Source organism: Chiloscyllium punctatum, chromosome 1 (assembly GCF_047496795.1).
Source record: "Chiloscyllium punctatum isolate Juve2018m chromosome 1, sChiPun1.3, whole genome shotgun sequence".
NCBI classification, from domain to species: Eukaryota; Metazoa; Chordata; class Chondrichthyes; order Orectolobiformes; family Hemiscylliidae; genus Chiloscyllium; species Chiloscyllium punctatum.
In genome coordinates, this window is record NC_092739.1 from 53,840,787 (window position 1) to 53,860,320 (window position 19,534).

At 40.5% G+C, this 19,534-nt stretch overlaps 1 protein-coding gene across 5 annotated transcripts in view; it reads right to left on the reverse strand.

Moving 5' to 3' along the window:
- kcnip4a (potassium voltage-gated channel interacting protein 4a) overlaps nt 1–19,534 on the reverse strand; it is a 1,126,071-nt gene that overhangs the window by 341,603 nt on the left and 764,934 nt on the right. Inside the window, exon 1 of one of the 5 annotated variants that reach the window (XM_072562678.1) lies at nt 144–508. The exons of the other annotated variants lie outside the window; for them this stretch is intronic. Coding sequence (XP_072418779.1) covers nt 144–243 — 100 coding nt within the window. The 5' untranslated portion in view covers nt 244–508. Of the gene's footprint in view, nt 1–143; nt 509–19,534 lie in introns of those variants that run through there. 5 annotated transcript variants of the gene reach the window in all.

The following is a 19,534-nucleotide window of genomic DNA, read 5'->3' on the forward strand; positions in this document are numbered from 1 at the left end:
CAAAGCTCAGTGATCTAACATGAAGTATTAGCTTGAAATTGCGCGGATTTAAATCCTCTCAAATGACAGCCACACTTTCACTGTACAGTTTTCTCCAGCATCTTCTCATAAAAATACCACATGCAAGATAAGATGTCCCTTACCTTCAACAGTTGCTTCCAGCAGACCAAACTGTTCCAACACTTTAACAAACAACACAATCACCACCAAAACTGCTATCATCTCAAGCCCTTCCAAGTTCATGGTGATCAGGTCATTGTCTCATCGTGCTGCTGAGAAACGTGTTTTTATTTTTTTCAGCTGGGCTCTGTTTGTGAGGCCATCAAACTCTGTTAAAGCTACAGTTCAGTCAGTGAATACATCCTGTATATACCAAGACAGGCCAGGAGTGGCAGGCAGATAACTCAGGCCTGTCAGGATTATCCACTCTCCTGTTATCTCTGTATTACAGAAAAAGAGCTGTGCATGAACAAACACATGGATCACCCAAAGATTTAGGAGGTCATCCACTAAAACGCCCTGGAAAGACTGGATCAGGTGTGATAGCTAGACTTCTGGGGTTTCAAATCTTTATTTTGTGCCAATGCTGCTGGGTGGCATTGTTGTAGATGATCAGTTGCCTTGGCAACAGGAAAGAGCAATTGAGTGTGGATTCACATTGGATGCTGAGTGAAAATAAGACTCTGAGTATCTGAAGAAAAGTGAGCTTAAACATTATGATGTGATACAACAGCTTTTATTGTGTTAATTTCCTCTTGATTGAAGTCTGCATTACAGACTGAAAAACACTTTGCTGGGGAAGACATTCAAAGTACCTTTGAAGAGATTTTTGAAGTTTACTTTACTGGAATATTCTATTTTTTTTTCCTTTCGGTCCATTTGAAAGCCTGTTGAATGTTCCTCTGTCTAGGTTTTGAAAAGTAAACGCACCATAACACGTTGTCAATTAATTCATTAATTGCAAATTATGTTTGCCCTGTTATTTAATCATTTAATAAAGGTTTGTTATCTTTTATTTTTGAAAACTGACTGCATTAGCATCAGACAGATGTTAGGCAAAGACGGAATGATTAATGTCAATTGCACTCTTTAGCTCCAGGAAGTAAAATATTTATATTAGCCTCAGTGCATTCGAAATCATTCAGTGAGATGAGTAGTAGAAGTCAAACTAATGCAATGTGCAAAGATCAGGAGAACCAACGGGTCGTAAGCTGGGTAGTCAGAAATTATACCATGGACAAAAGCAAGAAAATGAACTTTAATAACAGACAGTACATGCAGCCATCTGTTCCTTGCAGCTTTTCAAGTGATAGCAAGAGATGTATAGATTATGATTACAACCCTGAACAATATCAAAATGATTGAATATAGAATTATTTTTGCATTAACAAAAGATTCCAAATATCTGAAGCCAGACTGTAGCATTTATTTATGTCTCTTTTTAAAGATAATATTGCACAATTAATTTTTAGTTGAAAATATTAAGGCCACTCATTCTGTTTTCATTTATTTCACAAAACTGTAAATTAGGAAATCATCATAGTTTCTGCTTGCCAAAGCTCACTTGGAAACAAATTTGTGCTGTAGCATCAATTACTTCAAAATTGTATTCAAAGAACATTGAAGAGTGTCTTCTTTTGAAAATTACAGTGTTCATCATCATGCAACTTTTCAAATTCACTGTATAAGTAGGAATATTACCAAAATCTATGAAAATTATACAGTTTTGATCCTTTTTATAGCTATGGTTGAATGTGCATAAAACAGCAGAGAACTACAGGAAATCATGAAGGAGTTGGCATCCTGAAGGACAGAAGCAAATCTCTGAAACACAAATGGAATCTGATAATCTACAACAGGACATATTCTAACCTAATTGTTAGTGATGTTTGGGAAGAAAGGAGATTCTATTAATTTGAACCTGAATAGCAGATATCAGTGCCACTTGAATGGCTCTGATTCAGTCAACCTACTGTCGAGGTTGAAAGTTGAGCCAATAGTGGCTGACTGCAGGGAAGTATCTCTGGATGGTGCTTGAATTATCTGTCACTTTTGAAACCAGAGAAAAGAGAGAAAGCAGCAGTTGAAATCTTGGCTCCTGGCTCCAGGGCATTTTCCTCTTCTGCTTGTAGCCTTGAAAGGATTGGGGGCCTGGTCTCCTACAAGGTGCAAAAAAGTCCAATCTCAGGCAAAGTTCTGGGAAATCTGGGGCCTTGCCTAATTCCTCCAGAACACCATTTAGGTTTTGATAAGAGTCTACTGAATGGGTTGTAGATGTTTATCATCATTTACATGACTTTGATTTTCTTTCAGATAATCGAATCACCTCGTATGAAATCTAGCCTACAGCTCACCATCTGCACTAATGGGTTTCTCCATGTTAACCATTTCATCATCCTTTCCTGATTATCACCTATATGTTGTAATAAAAAAATTTAAAAGATATTCTCTGCTTTTGTTTTTTTCCAAAACGAAACCATTTAAACCAAAGAATTCCATATCAACAACCACACACACAAATTACTTCTGTTGTCTGCTTCCTTTTTCTGTTATATAAGATTTGTTTCCTCTTGTTACCATCTCACTAAGTGGAAATAATCTATCATGGTGTATATTATTGTTGCATAATCTTGAAGAACTTTATCACGTAATCCTTGATCTTCGCATTTCGAGCGAATGAAACTCTAACTTTTCAGTCATATGTTCAAACTGAAACTGATATATTATTGAATGCATTTCACACATTCACCATTTGCTTTTATATTCTGCCTGTAATTATGTGCCCCAGATCATATTCCATTACCAAACTTTAGCCGAACTAAAGTATTGTGCAAAGTTGTACATGAACTCCATGCCATTTCTAAATAAACATTTCATTTGATAATAAAGTCTTTCAAAGTTACCCATGTGCTCTCTGCTATTCCTCACCATTTAAGATCTCACAGTATATTTTATGTTGTTCCTCTTAATGTTAATTGTACTGCATTGAACTGCACTTGCTATTTGCCTGCATATGCTGCTAACCTAACTATATCCATTTATTCTTTTTCCCAACTATCAGTGTAATTTGGCACTAATCCTGACTAACTACAACCAACCCCTGTTTTGTGCCATCAACAAGTTCAGATATTGCTCCCTGGGTTTTGACTTCTAGGTTATGTTTTGTATATAGTCATAGCAGAGATTCCTCAGTGCAGCATCCCATGCCATTTTCATCCATTCCTCCACCATAAGATCAGAAAAGTAGATGTTTGCTGAATATTGTACAGTGTACAATATCATTTACAACTCCTGTAATGCTGAAACAGTACATGGTCACAAGCAGCAAGAATTGAACAACATTCAGATTTAGGGTATTAAGGAGGAAATAAAATTGCTACCACACAAGTACCAGGCAAAGACCTTCTCCATGAAGACAGAACTTAACCATGTCTCTTTCACATTCAAAGGCATTACCAACGCTGATTGATCCCACTATCACCATCCAGGGAGAATTGGACTCAGGAGTGCGATGGAAAACTCACCACTTGCCTCCATGAGTGCAGCTCCAGGCTCAAGACCACATTCAAGAATCTTGACACTATCAAGGATAAAGTAACCCACTTAAGTGCCATCCTATTCCTACCTTCAACATTTATTCCCTCTACCACAACACACAAGTTGGAATTTAATGCTCAGATTGGTAGGCCTTTCCACTAAGAGAAGAGCTAGCGTGGCTGTTTTAAACCCTTCCTGACCCTGATTTAATGCTAATCAGGCATTGGAGTATTCATTGTTGGCAGAACCTGGCATTTCTCCAGTCAACAGGACAACCAGAAGTATTGGCCAATGCCAGAACTTTAGGATACAAGGCTGAAAAATTGTCACTAGAACTTATAGTAAAGATAGCTGAGGTGGGATCATTGTGGTCAGTTGAGGAGGTCCCAGTGAGGGCTGGTTGAAGGGATTGGTTAGTTGTAAGGCAGGGGTCTTCATACATAGGCAGACCTTGCATCTAATAGATATCTCTGTTTAGCACAAGCTGTCCAATTAAGAAGGATTTACTGTCCCACCATGCCATTGTCTTACCCACCAGGCTTAGCTGGCAGCTTTTCCACATGATGTTACTTTGGCAAACTGTAAACCTTACTTTAGACCCCATGGCTGCACTATTTGTGTAACCACCAGCTGGTGAGACCACTCCTCAGCAATAACAACCTTTGTCCCTGTTGCTGTTCTATCTCGGGAGTCCTGAGTTCTCAGTACCAGCAGTAGCCACAACATTTTCTAATGTACTGCCAAGTTCTGGAACTGCTGGCCTCTACTCTGGGACATCCAATTCTGGTATCCTCAGTCTGGAGGGAGTCTAGCTGAGTGTCCACTGAAGGGCATCAAGGCAAAAGATCTGTCAGGCCTTCTTTCTAATTGTTAGTACAGGTGTTTTTCAGGCTGTATACTTAATTAAGAAGGTTCTGCCCTTGGGACAATGTATAGAAGGAGGTTTGAATGGCATTAGATAAACAGCATAGATTATTTATTTCTGAAGGGCTTGCTTCTGTTTTGTGGATTTACTGCAAGTTTGTGAATGGAAACCGATTAGAGGAAACAGAGGGAAGTATAACTTGTTTACTTGTATGCTGCACTGTAACACTGACAGCTATCTCCAGCAACATAGTCATCCAGAGAAAAATATCCTCACTATTAAATATATAACTCCACTGCACTTGATGAAAGGGCTATGCTCCAAAAGCTTGTGATTTCAAATAAATCTGTTGGACTATAACTTGGTGTCATGTGATTTCTGACTTTGTCCACATCCACAGAGGCTGTTATTCAATCACTAAGTCACTCTTTATTTACACATGAACAGTCCTTGAGTCAGGCACCAGAGTGTCAGTATCTCCGACACTCACCTTCTCTTATCTGTCAACCAGGGCTCTCCAGTTGGACCAGATTAACAGCCCCAATCAGTGAACTCATATTCTATGAGATCCAGCTAGCTGATCTTGTTATATTCACTACATAGCATATATAAGTAATAAGACCTTGCAGAATCAATCATCTCTCTCAAAACAGTCATTATTACGTTTTAAAAACAAAAAGGACTATCTTAAGAATACAATAAGTTGCTGCATGGAAGTTTTTCACTCAAGCAAGTTGTGTTTAAGCATGGAAACTTATAGCACTAATTCTCTGGCTGTAGGTTTGATCGCTGAGCTGGAAGGTTCATTTCCAGACATTTCGTCACCCTACTAGGTAACATCTTCAGTGGGCCTCTGGATGAAGCACTGTTGCTAATTCCTGCTTTCTATTTATATGTTTGGGTTTCTTTGGGCTGGCGATGTCATTTCCTGTGGTGACATCATTTCCTGTGGCAATGTCATTTCTTGTTCTTTTTCTCAGGGGATGGTAGGTGGGGTCTAACTCGATGTGTTTGTTGATATATACCTAGTAGGGTAACAAAATGTCTGGAAGTGAACCTTCCAGCTCAGCGAGCAAACCTACATCCAGAACCTCAACCTGAGCTACAAATCTTCTCAAAACTCGCTAAGCACTAATTCTCTTTGTAACAGTTGTATTCAGCAGTTTTAATTATATCGGATGCGGAAAGGGTCAGTGACAAATATCAATGTTTTAGTCCTTGACAATTTAATACCAATTATTCACCTGTGGCGTCAATTTAACACCTATTTAAAGAGGCCACAATGTACCTGAAATGGGAAATAGAAATTGTTCTTCGGGGGCAATAGTGTTGCTCGTCTCATGCTGCAAATGAGGACCATTTTTGCAACAGGGTGGAAGGAGCATTGCTCTCCATCAAATCATACCTCATTATGCTGCAAATGCTGATATTAACAACACGTGGCTGAGGTGGAAAAGTGCTCCATTTCCCAGTTCTCAATGCTATTACTCATTGTAATGGGTGCTTTTATTGTAGGCATGTCAAATGCTAGGAATTCCACTAAGTATTGATAATGCCCAGGGACGTTATTAAAGATCATTGAGTTGAAAGCACACCAATTAACATCAACAAAGAAATTAAGGAATTTATATTTATTGATTATTTTAGCAAGCTTAGTTAAAACAAGATGTAGGACTTGGTTGTTAATACTCATGCCATTACGTCATTCCATGAAAATCTATCATATTTTACAATATATACTTCAATCCATTACATTTTATAACTTTTACTTGGTGGACTATTATCAAAAAAGTAAGAACAGGTCCTCCTTTGGTTTTTCTCTTATGGCCAAAGGAAGTGCCCCGTGCAAGGTCAATGCCACCCACTTTAAACATAACACATTGGCCTCTTCCCCCTGCTCGATTTCACTGCTGGGGATTGCCAACCAGGCCTCGACAAAATCCTGAACATACCCGCAGTCCTGGCTCCATCATCTTTTATTTATCAGGGATGGCCCATAGTCTCAGTAGTGGCCACTACTGGACACAGCTGGTATTACATAACCCATTGGCTGGCAGCTCTCTAAGGGAGGACTCCATACGTAGATGGGCACAGCAGTCTCACCTTCAAGAAATTAATGCTCCAATGAGCGGATTATGACTGGAGGAAGCTGGATTGATGACAAACTTTTCAGTGGTGCAGAGGTGCCTATTGGACTGGGGTGGACAAAATCAAGAATCACACGACACTGGGTTATAGTCCAACAGATTTATTTGAAAACACAAGCTTTTGGAACCCCGCTCCTTCTTCATATAGCTAGTGAGAGAGGATGCATCTGACACAGAGTTTATAAGTAAAAGATCAAAGGAATTTACATATTAACCAATTGAAACCTGCATTTTCATTCTAACTGATTAAAGACTTAATAGCCTTATATCAGTTGTATGACCCTTTGATCTTTTACTTATAAACTCTGTGTCTGATATATCCTCTCTCACTAGTTACCTGAAGAAGGAGTGGGGGTCCAAAAGCTTGTGGTTTCAAATAAATCTGTTGGACTATAACCCAGTTTTCTGTGATTTTGGACTTTGAACTTTTCAGTCACAGAGGACAGAGAAAATGGAGTAGGGTGTTAGAAGGAACAGGTGATGGGACCTGGGTCTGGAGACTCATTAGAGTCAGAAAACAAAGTAAGGAATATCTAAAAATATGATTGATTTTGCATGTGTTGCAAGGACTTTTGAGATTTTCAGACCTGGTGATCCTATTGCTGCTATCTGAGACTCCAACATCAGCATCCAACATTGCAGTAAAATAAAAATAAGAACTGCAGATCTGAAACAAAAAGGAAACAGAAAGTGTAGGAGAAACTCAGTAGGTCTGGTAGCATCTGTGGGAAGAAAGCAGAGTTAACGCTTTGAGTCCAGATCAGATGAACAGTCACCGGACTTGAAACATTAGTTCTGCTTTCATCTCACGGATGCTGCAGGACCTGCAGAGTTTCTCCAGCAATTTCTGCTTCTCATCAATACTGCAGCTTCTTTTCAAAGAGGATTCACCATAAATTAATCTTATCAGGGATTAAATGACCAAGAAAGAAAAAAATGAGCTGAACCTTACTTTTTTTTTAAGCTAACTGTGAGTTGCACCATTGCTTACCAAACTCACTTCAGTTACTACCAACCCCACCCCTCTGGCAACCCTCACCTCCAATTCCACTCCCAAATTATTGTGTGCCATGTCACCACTCAGCAGATATCTACCAAAAGACCAGCATTCTTGGCACCCACACCATCTTTGAAAGGCCCCCCAAAACCCAGGTGAACACTGGCATGCTGAAGTTTCCCTGCTCAATGATGACATGGTTTGGACCATGGTAAGCTGGCTCGTTGACACTGGCCTGGAGGTGCTGGTGAATGGGCTGCAGTACTAGAGACCTGTTCCTTTTCTTGCAGCCTGGTCCCATGCTGCTAAATGGATGGATCAGTGCAGGGGATCAGCCAGCAGTGCCTCCAGGGTAAGTGTCAAAATCTTATCTCTGCCTCTTCACACTTTATTTCTGTTATTGCACACACCTCCCACCAAGGTAAAGCTCTGCCACAAACCCTCCAGTAATTGTTTTCAACATTTCCCCTCACTCGCCCTCAACTCTCTCCTCCCCACTGTCTCACACCACTGACCTTAAATGGTGTCTGTGCTGCCTACTCAATCACCCTAGGTACCTCGCCACCTTTTCCCCATGTGCACCAGCTCTAACAGCCACGCTACCCACTTTCATCTCATTCAATTCCTCCCTTTCTCTTATTCCAGAAGGAAACAGCAGCCTCAATAGGGCAGGAAGGGCCCAGTTAAACAAAGGAGTACCTGACATTCTCCACCTCAGCACCTGCAAGAAGACAATCCTCACTCTTGTAGGAGAGGACCAGAACCATTCCTGCAGGGAGGCTAAGATATCCATGTCCTATCAACAGAGTATGTGCCGCTCTTCATTCCACTGCAACTCTCTCATGAACCCTACCGTCAATGTCATTCAATCGCATAAAGGTGGATAAATCCCCAGGACCTGATCAGGTGTACCCTAGAACTCTGTGAGAAGCTAAAGAAGTGATTCCTGGGCCTCTTGCTGAGATATTTGTATCATCAATTGTCACAGGCGAGGTGCCGGAAGACTGGAGGTTGGTTAACGTGGTGTCACTTTTTAACAAGGGTGGTAAGGACAAGCCAGGGAACTATAGACCAGTGAGCCTGATGCTGCTGGTGGGCAAGTTGTTGGAGGGAATGCTGAGGGACAGGATGTACATGTATTTGGAAAGGCAAGGACTGATTAGGGATAGCCAACATGGCTTTGTGTGTGGGAAATCATGTCTCACAAACTTGATTGAGTTTTTTGAGGAAGTAATTAAGAGGATTGATGAGGGCAGAGCGGTAGATGTAATCTATATGAACTTCAGTAAGGCGTTTGACAAGGTTCCCCATGGGAGACTGGTGAGCAATGTTAGATCTCATGGAATTCAGGGAGAAGTAGCCATTTGGATACAGAACTGGCTCAAAGGTAGAAAACAGAGGGTGGTGGTAGAGGGTTGTTTTTCAGACTGGAGGCCGGTGACCAATGGAATGCCACAAGGATTAGTGCTAGGTCCACTACTTTTTGTCATTTACACAAATGATTTGGATGCGAGCATAAGAGGCACAATTAGTAAGTTAGCAGATGACACCAAAATTGGAGATGTAGTGGACAGCGAAGAAGATTACCTCAGATTACAACAGGATCTGGACCAGATGGGCCAATGGGCTGAGGAGTGGCAGATGGACTTTAATTCAGATAAATGCAAGATGCTGCATTTTGTGAAAGCAAATCTTAGCAGGACTTATACACTTAATGGTAAGGTCCTAGGGAGTGTTGCTGAACAAAGAGACCGTGGAGTGCAGGTTCATAGCTCCTTGAAAGTGGAGTCGCAGGTAGATCGGATAGTGAAGAAGGTGTTTGGCTTGCTTTCCTTTATTGGTCAGAGCATTGAGTACAGGAGTTGGGAGGTCATGTTGTGGCTGTATAGGAAATTGGTTAGGCCACTGTTGGAATATTGCATGCAATTCTAGTCTCCTTCCTATTGGAAGGATGTTATGAAACTTGAAAAGGTTCAGAAAAGATTTACAAGGATGTTGCCAGGGTTGGAGGATTTGAGCTTTAGGGAGCGGCTGAACAGACTGGGGCTGATTTCCCTGGAGTGTTGGAGGTTGAGGGGTGACCTTATAGAGGTTTATAAAATCATGAGGGGCATGGATAGGATAAATAGACAAGTCTTTTCCCTGGGGTCGGGGAGTCCAAATCTAGAGGGTTTAGGTTTAGGGTGAGAAGGGAAAGATATAAAAAAGACCTAAGGGGCAATGTTTTCACACAGAGGGTGTTACGTGTATGGAATGAGCTGCCAGAAGAAGTGGTGGAGGCTGGTACAATTGCAACATTTAAGAGGCATTTGGATGAGTATATGAATAGGAAGGGTTTGGAGGGATATGGGCCGGGCGCTGGCAGGTGGGACTAGATTGGGTTGGGATATCTGGTCGGCATAGACGGGTTGGACCGAAGGATCTGTTTCCGTGCTGTACATCTCTATGACTACTAACCATTGGTCACTACACCTTCTCTCCCTTGTGTCTTGCAGGTACCAGTGGGATGTCCACATCCCTGCAGAGAAATGGCCTGCTCTGTCTGAAGTCACCTACTCCAGCTCTGAGGATGGGAGTACCGGGATCCAGAGGAAGTGTCACCAAGGCTGCCTCCTGTACCTGTCAGCAGCTCAGATGCTGACACCTCAGTGAGATCATCATATTGTGAAAGTCTGGGAGCACATGCTGGTGAGTAGTTCTCTGTGACAGCTCCACACTGGGTATCAAAGAAACACTGCAGTATGCTGGCATTCGAGGTCTGCCAGAGACCAGGCACCGGTTCAGCCCTGGGCAGGGGAGTACCCAGGTGGTGTCGGTAATCAGAGACATCACCCACATGTCCATGGAGGAAGAGGAGTGGCAGATCAGTATGTGGCAGGCAATGGCCCTCACTGCATAAATACTGTAGATGTGCAGCTATGGGGACCCAGCTGCTCTATCATTTACAGAATTCTCAAATTCGTAGTTGTTTTCTTTAGCATTGTAGGTGTGTGAAGTAATCACAAATATCAATTAATTATCATAATTCTGGTATAATTAGTTTCAAAAAATTTAGTTGGCTTTGCATTTTATTTATGCATTTTCAAATTGACTTCCTTCTCCAGAGGTGTGCGATTAAGAAAGTCATACATCTTGTCAATGCATATATGATTGTAGCTTAATACAAATTATACAACAAAAATAACTGTAGAGCCATCAGCTGTTCCAGCCATTAAAATTTTGAAGAAAATAAATTAAAACTACTTCCTTTAGGCTGTTTTTTTCTCCAGTTTTCATCCATCTTGCTGAAGGTACTGATTGACATTGCAATAGCTGACATCTCAAACCTTGCCCATGTTGCTATGTAAAGTACGAGTCCAGTTGCTGCATATTAGCTTGATGTCCAGCCCAGTTCAATTCTGTCTTCATGTAAGATTTGCACATGAACAAATTCCAACTGAAAAGTGTTAATAATCACTTCTGGAAATGATGGCTAAACTCTCTTAATTGACATGAGGATGTATTAGGGGCTGGTCCAGCTGTGATCAGTTGAGTCGACATAGACCTGGGGTCAAACATGGGATCTGTTCATCTCTATGGCCATGTTCAGAATGTCTTCACTAACTCATCAGGGAAGTTGATTAATTGTTCTACAATACAATAAAGTTATGAACGCTATTTAGAACACACTCTGCTTTGGTTCATTTACAGGTGTGGGGATCCTGATGAGGGTTCACCAGATGTTCGGTACTGTTGAGACATACAGCATGCAAACTTCATATTGTCTTATTATTTAAATTATGTTGCATGAAGCTGAGTGTAGTCTGTGCTGCTGACTGTCTGCATGCTGAAAAGGGTGACCAGCTGTGTGTCTGGTTTGCAGATCATACGTTAGCCCTTTGCAGAATCTAAAAGACTAAAATATGAATAAATACATCTTCAATTTGATTGTTGCTATTTACATGGATTCTGGTTCACTCATGGAATGAGATTAAGAGTCACTGTCGTTGACTGATCAGGCTTTGCAGCAAGGTTGATCTAATACAGAAAAATATAAAGCTTCCAAAGTCCAAATAGAACTTCGACGTACCTATCCATCTCTTTACGCCGTTATTTTTTCCACAATATAATTAATCAATAAGAAAAAAGAAGATATGTATGTGTAGTATTTGCTATGCAACAAAAAAGAATTTATTTTTGAAGGGTTGTGATAAATTCACAATTAAACACACCACCTCTAACCATTGCATTCAGTCGGCAGACAAAAACACCAGATTTGTAACTTAAAATGATTATTATTTTAAAAGTAAGTTTGGCATATTTGGCCACACAAGGAATAGCAGATTTAAGTTCTGAAATCAATGTCTTTTGTGAGCATTTAGGAGTTCAACAATTTGAATCCTGTGACGAGCAATCAAACATTTGCCATATTGTACCTCATTCAACAGTGATTTAATTGCACCGTCCTGAAAGCAAAAGCTTTCACTTAAATATTTCACCATTCCAAGGATTTTTATTGTCATCTTAAACTGCAGAATATTTCAACCAATTGCAACAGAAGAGCACAGCATGCATCAAAATCACTGATAATACCTTTTTAAGTAAGTCTATTTCATAATCATCTTCCAAGCAATTACAGCACCAATTCCACAACACTCTTCAGGCTAATCACACCACTAAATTCAATCTCCCATAATCAAATGCCTTTGGCATGCTTGTGCTTACTCAAGTGCACACTAAGGATTTTTATGCTTATGCTCGTACAGTGAAATTGTTTTATTTTACATTTATTTAACATATTACGGGAAGTCATGATGACAAAGCTGAAAATGCTGGCATTATAGATCTGTGGTTTTTTAAGACTGTAAGTCATAAGAGCAAAATGATAAATACCAAACTTTGTGTAGCTTATTGTTCAGGTTCTAGTTGGAACATTAGGCAAACGTTCTTGTGGCTCGGTACCAGTGGTGGAGCCCCACAACAGCAGGCATATAAACAGCAAGATAGTGGTTAAAAGGATGAGTAGGGCCCATCAACAACCAAAACGGGGATTTACAGATGGATGCAGGCAGCATGGCTAAGGTGTTGAATGACTTTGCATTTGACTTTATAAAAGAGGAGGATGCTGCACAGGTCAATATCAGTAGGCGGGATCAAAATTAATAAGGAAGATATTTTAAATAGACTGCTGGCACTTACAAATTAACAATCATTGGGAAGAAATGAGTTGCATTGAAGGATATTGAAGGAAGTGAGCATACAAATTGGGGAGGCACTGCCATAATATTACGGTTTTCCCCGAGACTCCACGGAGTGCCAGAAGAACTAGAGAATTGCCAATATTATGGTCGTGTTCAAAAAAGGTTGAAAGGATAATCTGAGCCATTACAGACCAATTAGCTTAACTTCAGTAAGGTGGAAACTTCGACAAGGAATTATTAGGGACTGAATCAGTAGTCACATGGGTTGATGAGGAAGACTCAGCGTGAATTTATAAAAGGGAAGTTGTGTTTAACAAACTTGCTGAAGTTTTTTGAAGATGCAATGGGAAGGGTTTATGATGGTAACACTTTTGACATGGTATGCATAGATTTTCAAAACAAATTTGATAAACACCTAATGCCAGGCTTGTGAGGAAAGTTGTAGGTAAAGTTATAAAAAGGACAGTGGCAACTGGGATACTCAATTGGCTAACTGATAGAAAATACGATCATGGCCAATGCATCTTTTTTTGGGTGGAGGAAGAGTTGCCCAGGGGTCAGCATCTAGGCCCTTGCTTTTCCTGATTATAAATTAATATTAATAATATGGATTTTCTTGTGCAGGGAATTGTTTCCAAGTTTGCAGCTGATAATAAAATTATACACTGTGAGGAAAATAGTGTGGAATCCAAAAGGATATTGAGGTTACTGGGCGGATAATTGGAAGATAAGGACTAATGTAGAGAAGTGTAAGGTGATGCACTTTAAAGATCAATGAAGATGCCAAGACAGTTGGAGAGAGCAGTAAATGAAATATACAGTGTTCTCGGTGTTATTAATAGGGGTATACAGTACAAGAGCAAAGTGGCGACGTTGAACATATCCAATGCACTTGCTAGACCTCAGCTGGAGTATTATCTGTAGTTGTGGATATTATGATAAAGGGAAAGATGTGAACGCGTTGGAGGGAATGTAAAAGCAATTCACTAGAATGATCCAAGGTATGAGAAACTTCAGTTATGACGATTGATTAAAAAGTTGGATTTTTTTCACTTCTGGAGAGAAGACTGACAGGAGATCAGATAGAGGTTTTCAAAACCATGAGTGGGCTGGACTGAGTGGATAAGAAAGAAACAAGAATGAGAGAGCATAGCATGACAGTGATGTGTAAATGAAGCAAGGGTGACATGAGAAAAGTCTTTTTCACTCGGGAGTTGTTAATGTATGGAGTGCGCTGCTTGGAAATATCTTGGAGACAGGTTCAATTGAGGAATCCAAGGCACAATGGGGGAAATGTTGGAGATTGCCATTAGATAACTGAGCCCGTTTAGGTATGATAGGACAAATGGCCTGATTCTGTATTGTAAAATTCTGTCATTCTGGGAATATGCGCCAGGTAACAGAAAGTTATAAATAAAACCATGGAAGGTAAGTGCATTGATATGTTTTCTTTACCTCAGTGTTGTGTTGTCTTAAACAAAAGACTTTCATGGAATCTCACTGATATAATAACTAAACTGCTTCTTCGAAGTTGTTGCTGATTTTTAAGCACAGTTTTAAGAGACAAAGTTGTAAGCTGTGCATGCAAATTTGACTTTTCTTAATTTGTGCTCTGGCAAAATGGATGTCTTAGTGTAGTTATCATTGTTAGCCATTTGAAGGAATAGCCCAGGCATAATATTCGGTCACGTCAAGGGGTGAGCTGTAAGCACCAGCATGGTAAACTGGAAATAAAACACAACCAGGGTGCTTCAGCAGGAATGAGAGTTAAATGTACTGTTAATGGGTTTTAATATAATCGGTGCCATGCAATGTTGAGGATTTATATATAAATATTACGGTCTCAATTTCACATACTTAGGTATATCAGATTAAGGCCAGTCAGTTCTCTGCTTAGTTTAGTCATTTATGTGCAAACTGTTGTAACTTGGGTAAAGCAACAAACTGCTTGAAATTGCATAAGTGGAAACAAATGTGCACGGGAAGGGCCCTCTTGTGGCGCAGAGGTAGTGCTCAACCCCTAGACTGGAAGGTCTAAGTTCAAATCTCACCTGTATGTAATAACAAGTTGATTAAAAAATAGGTTAACAGGCAAAATAATTGTTCATGGGAAACAATATCTCATAAACTTGATTAAGGTTTTTGAGGATGTGACCTAAATGATTGATGAGGCAGAACGGTAGATGTTGTCAACATGTACTTTAGTAAAGCTTTTGACAAGGTTCCATATGGTAGACTGGTTAATAAAGATAGATCACATGGGATTCAGGGAGAGCCTGCCAATTGGATACAAAATTGGCTTGACAGTCAAAGACAGAGGGTGGTGGTGGAGGGTTATTTCTTGGATTGCAGGCCTGTGACGATCAGTGTTCCACAGGGCTCAGTGTTGGGTGCACTGTTGTTTGTCATTCATATAAATGATTTAAATGAGAATTTAGGAGGCACAGTCGTAAGTTTGCAGATGACACCAAAATTGTTGGTATAGTGGACCGTGAAGATGGTTATCTAAGATTACAAAGGTTCTTGTTCCATTGAGCCAATAGGCTAAGGAGTGGCAAACAGAATTTAATTTGGATAAATGTGAGGTATTGCATTTTGGTAGCAAACAAGGGCAGGACTTATATAGTTAATGATAGGGTCTGAACAGCGAGACCAGGGGTTCAGGTACATAGTTCTTTAAAAGGTAGACAGGGTGATTAAGAAGGGATTTAACATGCTTGTCTTCATTACATAGACCATTGAGTGTAGGAGTTGGGATGATATGTTGAGGTTGTCCAGGTCACTAGTAAGGCTACTTTTGGAGTACTGTGTACAGTTCTGGTCACCCTGCTATAGGAAGGATATTATTAAATTGGAGAAGGTTCAGAATAGATTAACAAGGATGTTGCCGGGGTTGGAGGGTTTGAGTAATAAGGAGAGGCTGGATAGGCTGGGGTTTGTTTTCACCGGAGCATTGGAGGCTGAAGAGTGACCTTATAGAGGCTTATAAAATCATGAGATGCATAGCTAAGGTGAACAACAAAGGTCTTTTTCCTAGGATAAGGAAGTTGAAAACTACAAAGCATATTTTTTAAGGTGAGAAGATAAATGTTTTAAAAGTGACCTGAGGGGCAACATTTTCATACAGAGATTGGTTAGTATGTGGAATGAACTGCCAGAGGAAGTAATAGATGCAGGTACAGTTACAACATTTAAAAGACATTTGGACAAGTTCATGAATAGTAAATGTGATTTGGAGATGCCGGTGTTGGACTGGGGTCTACAAAGTTAAAAATCACACAACACCAGGTTATATAGTCCAACAGGTTTAATTGGAAGCACACTAGCTTTCGGAGTGACATTCCTTCATCAGGTGATTGTGGAGGGCTCGATCGTAACACAGAATTTATAGTAAAAATTTGCAGTGTGATGTAACTGAAATTATACATTGAAAAATTGATTGTCTGTTAAGCCAGTCTGTTAGAATACAGTGATAGTTTCACTTCTTTCATGTGTAAATCACAAAACCCTTTTTTTTTAAAAGTTGCATTCTCGGGTAAAGGTTGAGAGGGATATGGGCCAAATGCAGGCAAGTGGGGCTAGTTTAGTTTGGGAAACTTGGTCAGCGTGGACGAGTTGGACTGAAGGTTCTCTTCCCATGCTGACGACAATGAGGGAGATTGGGCAACACAATGGGTCAAAGTACTATCTTTCTCCCTAAAACATAGTAATATGGGGGCAGGATGTTTGATCTGGGTTTGGGATTCCAGCATTAGCACCAGTTCTGGGTTCTGACCTTGCCTGTGATCACCATGAAATACCTGCTACAGTTTGAAAGGGTTGACAAATTGTGGGCAGAGGGTACACTTACCATCCAATTAAAGACAGCGCAAAGACTCCTGATGCTGGAAGACAAACCTGGTGATGCAAGTTAAAGAGAAAAGAGGAGCATGATGATGGAGATGCCTCTTCGCACATTTGAACCCTTTGAAAATCAAAATGGCTTACAGATATTAGCTCACCATTGTGAAGGAGAAACAGCACTATTCACATTCTCAATCTCTCAACCTCAGAAAATTGGCTGGGATGTCATTTGAGCTTCCCCAAAAAGTGTTTCAGAGTTCTTATTATTCTGCTATAATTCTTTCTCTCTGATTAAATTTTACTTACAAAGCTATTTCCTCTCCCATTTCAACTGCTTTTTGCACTGGTCTGTATCTGTGCCTGAAGCTGTACAAATGCTAGAAAATAGGATTGAATTGAAAAATTTAAATTTGAGACTGTGTAAAACCACCACTGATCATTCAGACCTAAAATACGCCAAAGTGTTTCAAAAGATTTAACTTTTATTCTAAAATTTGCATTACCCTCTCTATTTCAAATTACTGGTAATTTTGACAGACTGTTTGTGAAGAGAAGACTCATTGGAAGTAAAGTGCTTCCTCAAGGGTAGTGAGGGAAACCTGCAGCGAAAATCATCCAAGCTGTTGTGATATGGAGCACAATATGTGGAGGCCTGAGAGCAGATTTTTCTTTTGCAGACATGTGCTTCAAAAGGAGCAAAACAGATAATAAGAAACAACATTGTCAATCTACATATCGTTTCTAATGTGATGAAAAGTCCTCAGGTTCTTTACCAATGCGTATACATCAAGCAGGATTAGAAAGAGTGCAGTGAGCTTCCCAAATGTTCAGTAAAACTGTAGGTTTTAAAGACATTTTGGAAAACAAGGAGAATGCAGGAGGACTTATGGAGAGAGGCAGAGCAGATAGAGAAGGACAATATTTTGAAAAGCAGAGTCAGAAGAAAGTACAGTTGCTGAAATAATGCCCCCTGGATGGTGAACCAATGAAGGTTTATAAATGATCAGTGTGATTGATGATCAGCCTAATTCTGTTTACAAATTGATGCAACTGGCCGAGCTCTGTGTGATTAAAGTTTTATGTAATGTGCAGTTTGATTGGCTGGTACTAAAGTCAGTGCAAAAGGTCAAGCAAATAGACAAATGTATACACAAGGGCTTTGGTGGCAATAGAGGTGGACAGATAGACAAAAACACGCTGGAGAAACTCAGCAGGTCTGGCAGCATCTGTAGAAAGAAAGTAGGACTAGAGCTTTGGGTTCAGCAACCCTTCTTCAGAATGGAAAGACCATGTTGTTAGAGGTAGAAGTAGATAATATTGGTGAAGGCCTAGGTGATGAGGTTGGAAGTGGTGGGGCTGTGGGACGTTTGGGTTATGGGAGAAAAGATGTCTTGCCTCAGTTGGAACACGGATTTCAGTAAGGCATTTGACAAGGTTCCCCACGGGAGATTGGTTAGCAAGGTTAGATCTCGTGGTACACAGGGAGAACTAGCCAGTTAGATACAAAACTGACTTGAAGGTAGAAGACAGAGGGTGCTGGCAGAGGGTTGCTTTTCAGACTGGAGGCCTGTGACCAGTGGAGTGCCCCAAGGATCGATGCTGGGTTCACTACTTTTCATCATTTATGTAAATAACTTGGATATGAACAGAGGAGGTATAATTATAAGTTTGTAGATAACACCAAAATTGGAGATGTCGTGGACAGCGAAGCAGGTTACCTCAGATTACAACAGGAATTTGATCAGATGGGCTAATGGACTGAGAAGTGGCAGGTGGCGTTTAATTCCAATAAATGCAAGGTACTGCATTTTTGGAAAGCAAATCTTAGCAGGACTTATACACTTAATGGTAAAGTCCTAGGGAGGGTTGTTGAACAAGAGACCTTGGAGTGCAGGTTCGTAGCTCCTCGAAAGTGGAGTCACAGGTAGATAGGATAGTGAAGAAAGTGTTTGGTATGCTTCCCTTTATTGTTCAGAGCATTGAGTACAGGAGTTGAGAGGTCATGTTGTCGCTGTACAGCTGGTTAGGCCACTTTTGGAATATTGCGTGCAACTCTGTTGGACAGATAGACAAAAACACGCTGGAGAAACTCAGCAGGTCTGGCAGCATCTGTAGAAAGAAAGTAGGATTAGAGCTTTGGGTTCAGCAACCCTTCTTCAGAATGGAAAGACCATGTTGTTAGAGGTAGAAGTAGAGGAAGGATGTTGTGAAACTTGAAAGGATTCAGAAAAGGCTTACAAGGATGTTGCCAGGGTTGGAGGATTTGAGCTATAGGGAGACGCTGACTAGGCTGGGGCTGTTTTCCCTGGAGTGTCGGAGGCTGAGGGATGACCTCATAAAGGTTTTCAAATCATGAGGGGCATGGATAGGGTAAATAGACAAAGTATTTTCCATGGGGCGGGGGAATGCAGAACTAGATGGCATAGGTTTAGGGTGAGAAGGGAAAGATATAAAAAGGACCTGAGGGGCAATGTTTTCATGCAGAGGGTGTTGCATGTATGGAATGAGCTGCCAGAGGAAGTAGTGGAGGCTGGTACAGTTACAGCATTAAAAGGCATCTGGATGGGTATATGAATCGGAAGGGTTTAAAGGGATATTGGCCAAGTGCTGGCAAATAGGACTAGATTAGGTTGGGATATCTGGTTGGCATGGACGAGTTGGACCAAAGCATCTGTTTCCGTGCTGTGCACCTCTATGACTCTATGACTCTCCTCATAAGACAATGTCTCTGTTGCAAGGATTAGTCTAGAGAACCTCCATCCAACAATGGCATCATTAAGTCACCTACAGACATGAACATGCACAGGCTGAAAGAACGGATACATTTCAATAAACACTGAATTGATTACCAACACGTCTAGATCTGTACTCCAGTATGAGTTACTTTATGGGAAATGCAAAAATGAAGGGTTAGCAAAACCATGCCTATATGTTGTTGTGTCAGATATGTCTATGCTTTCAATTA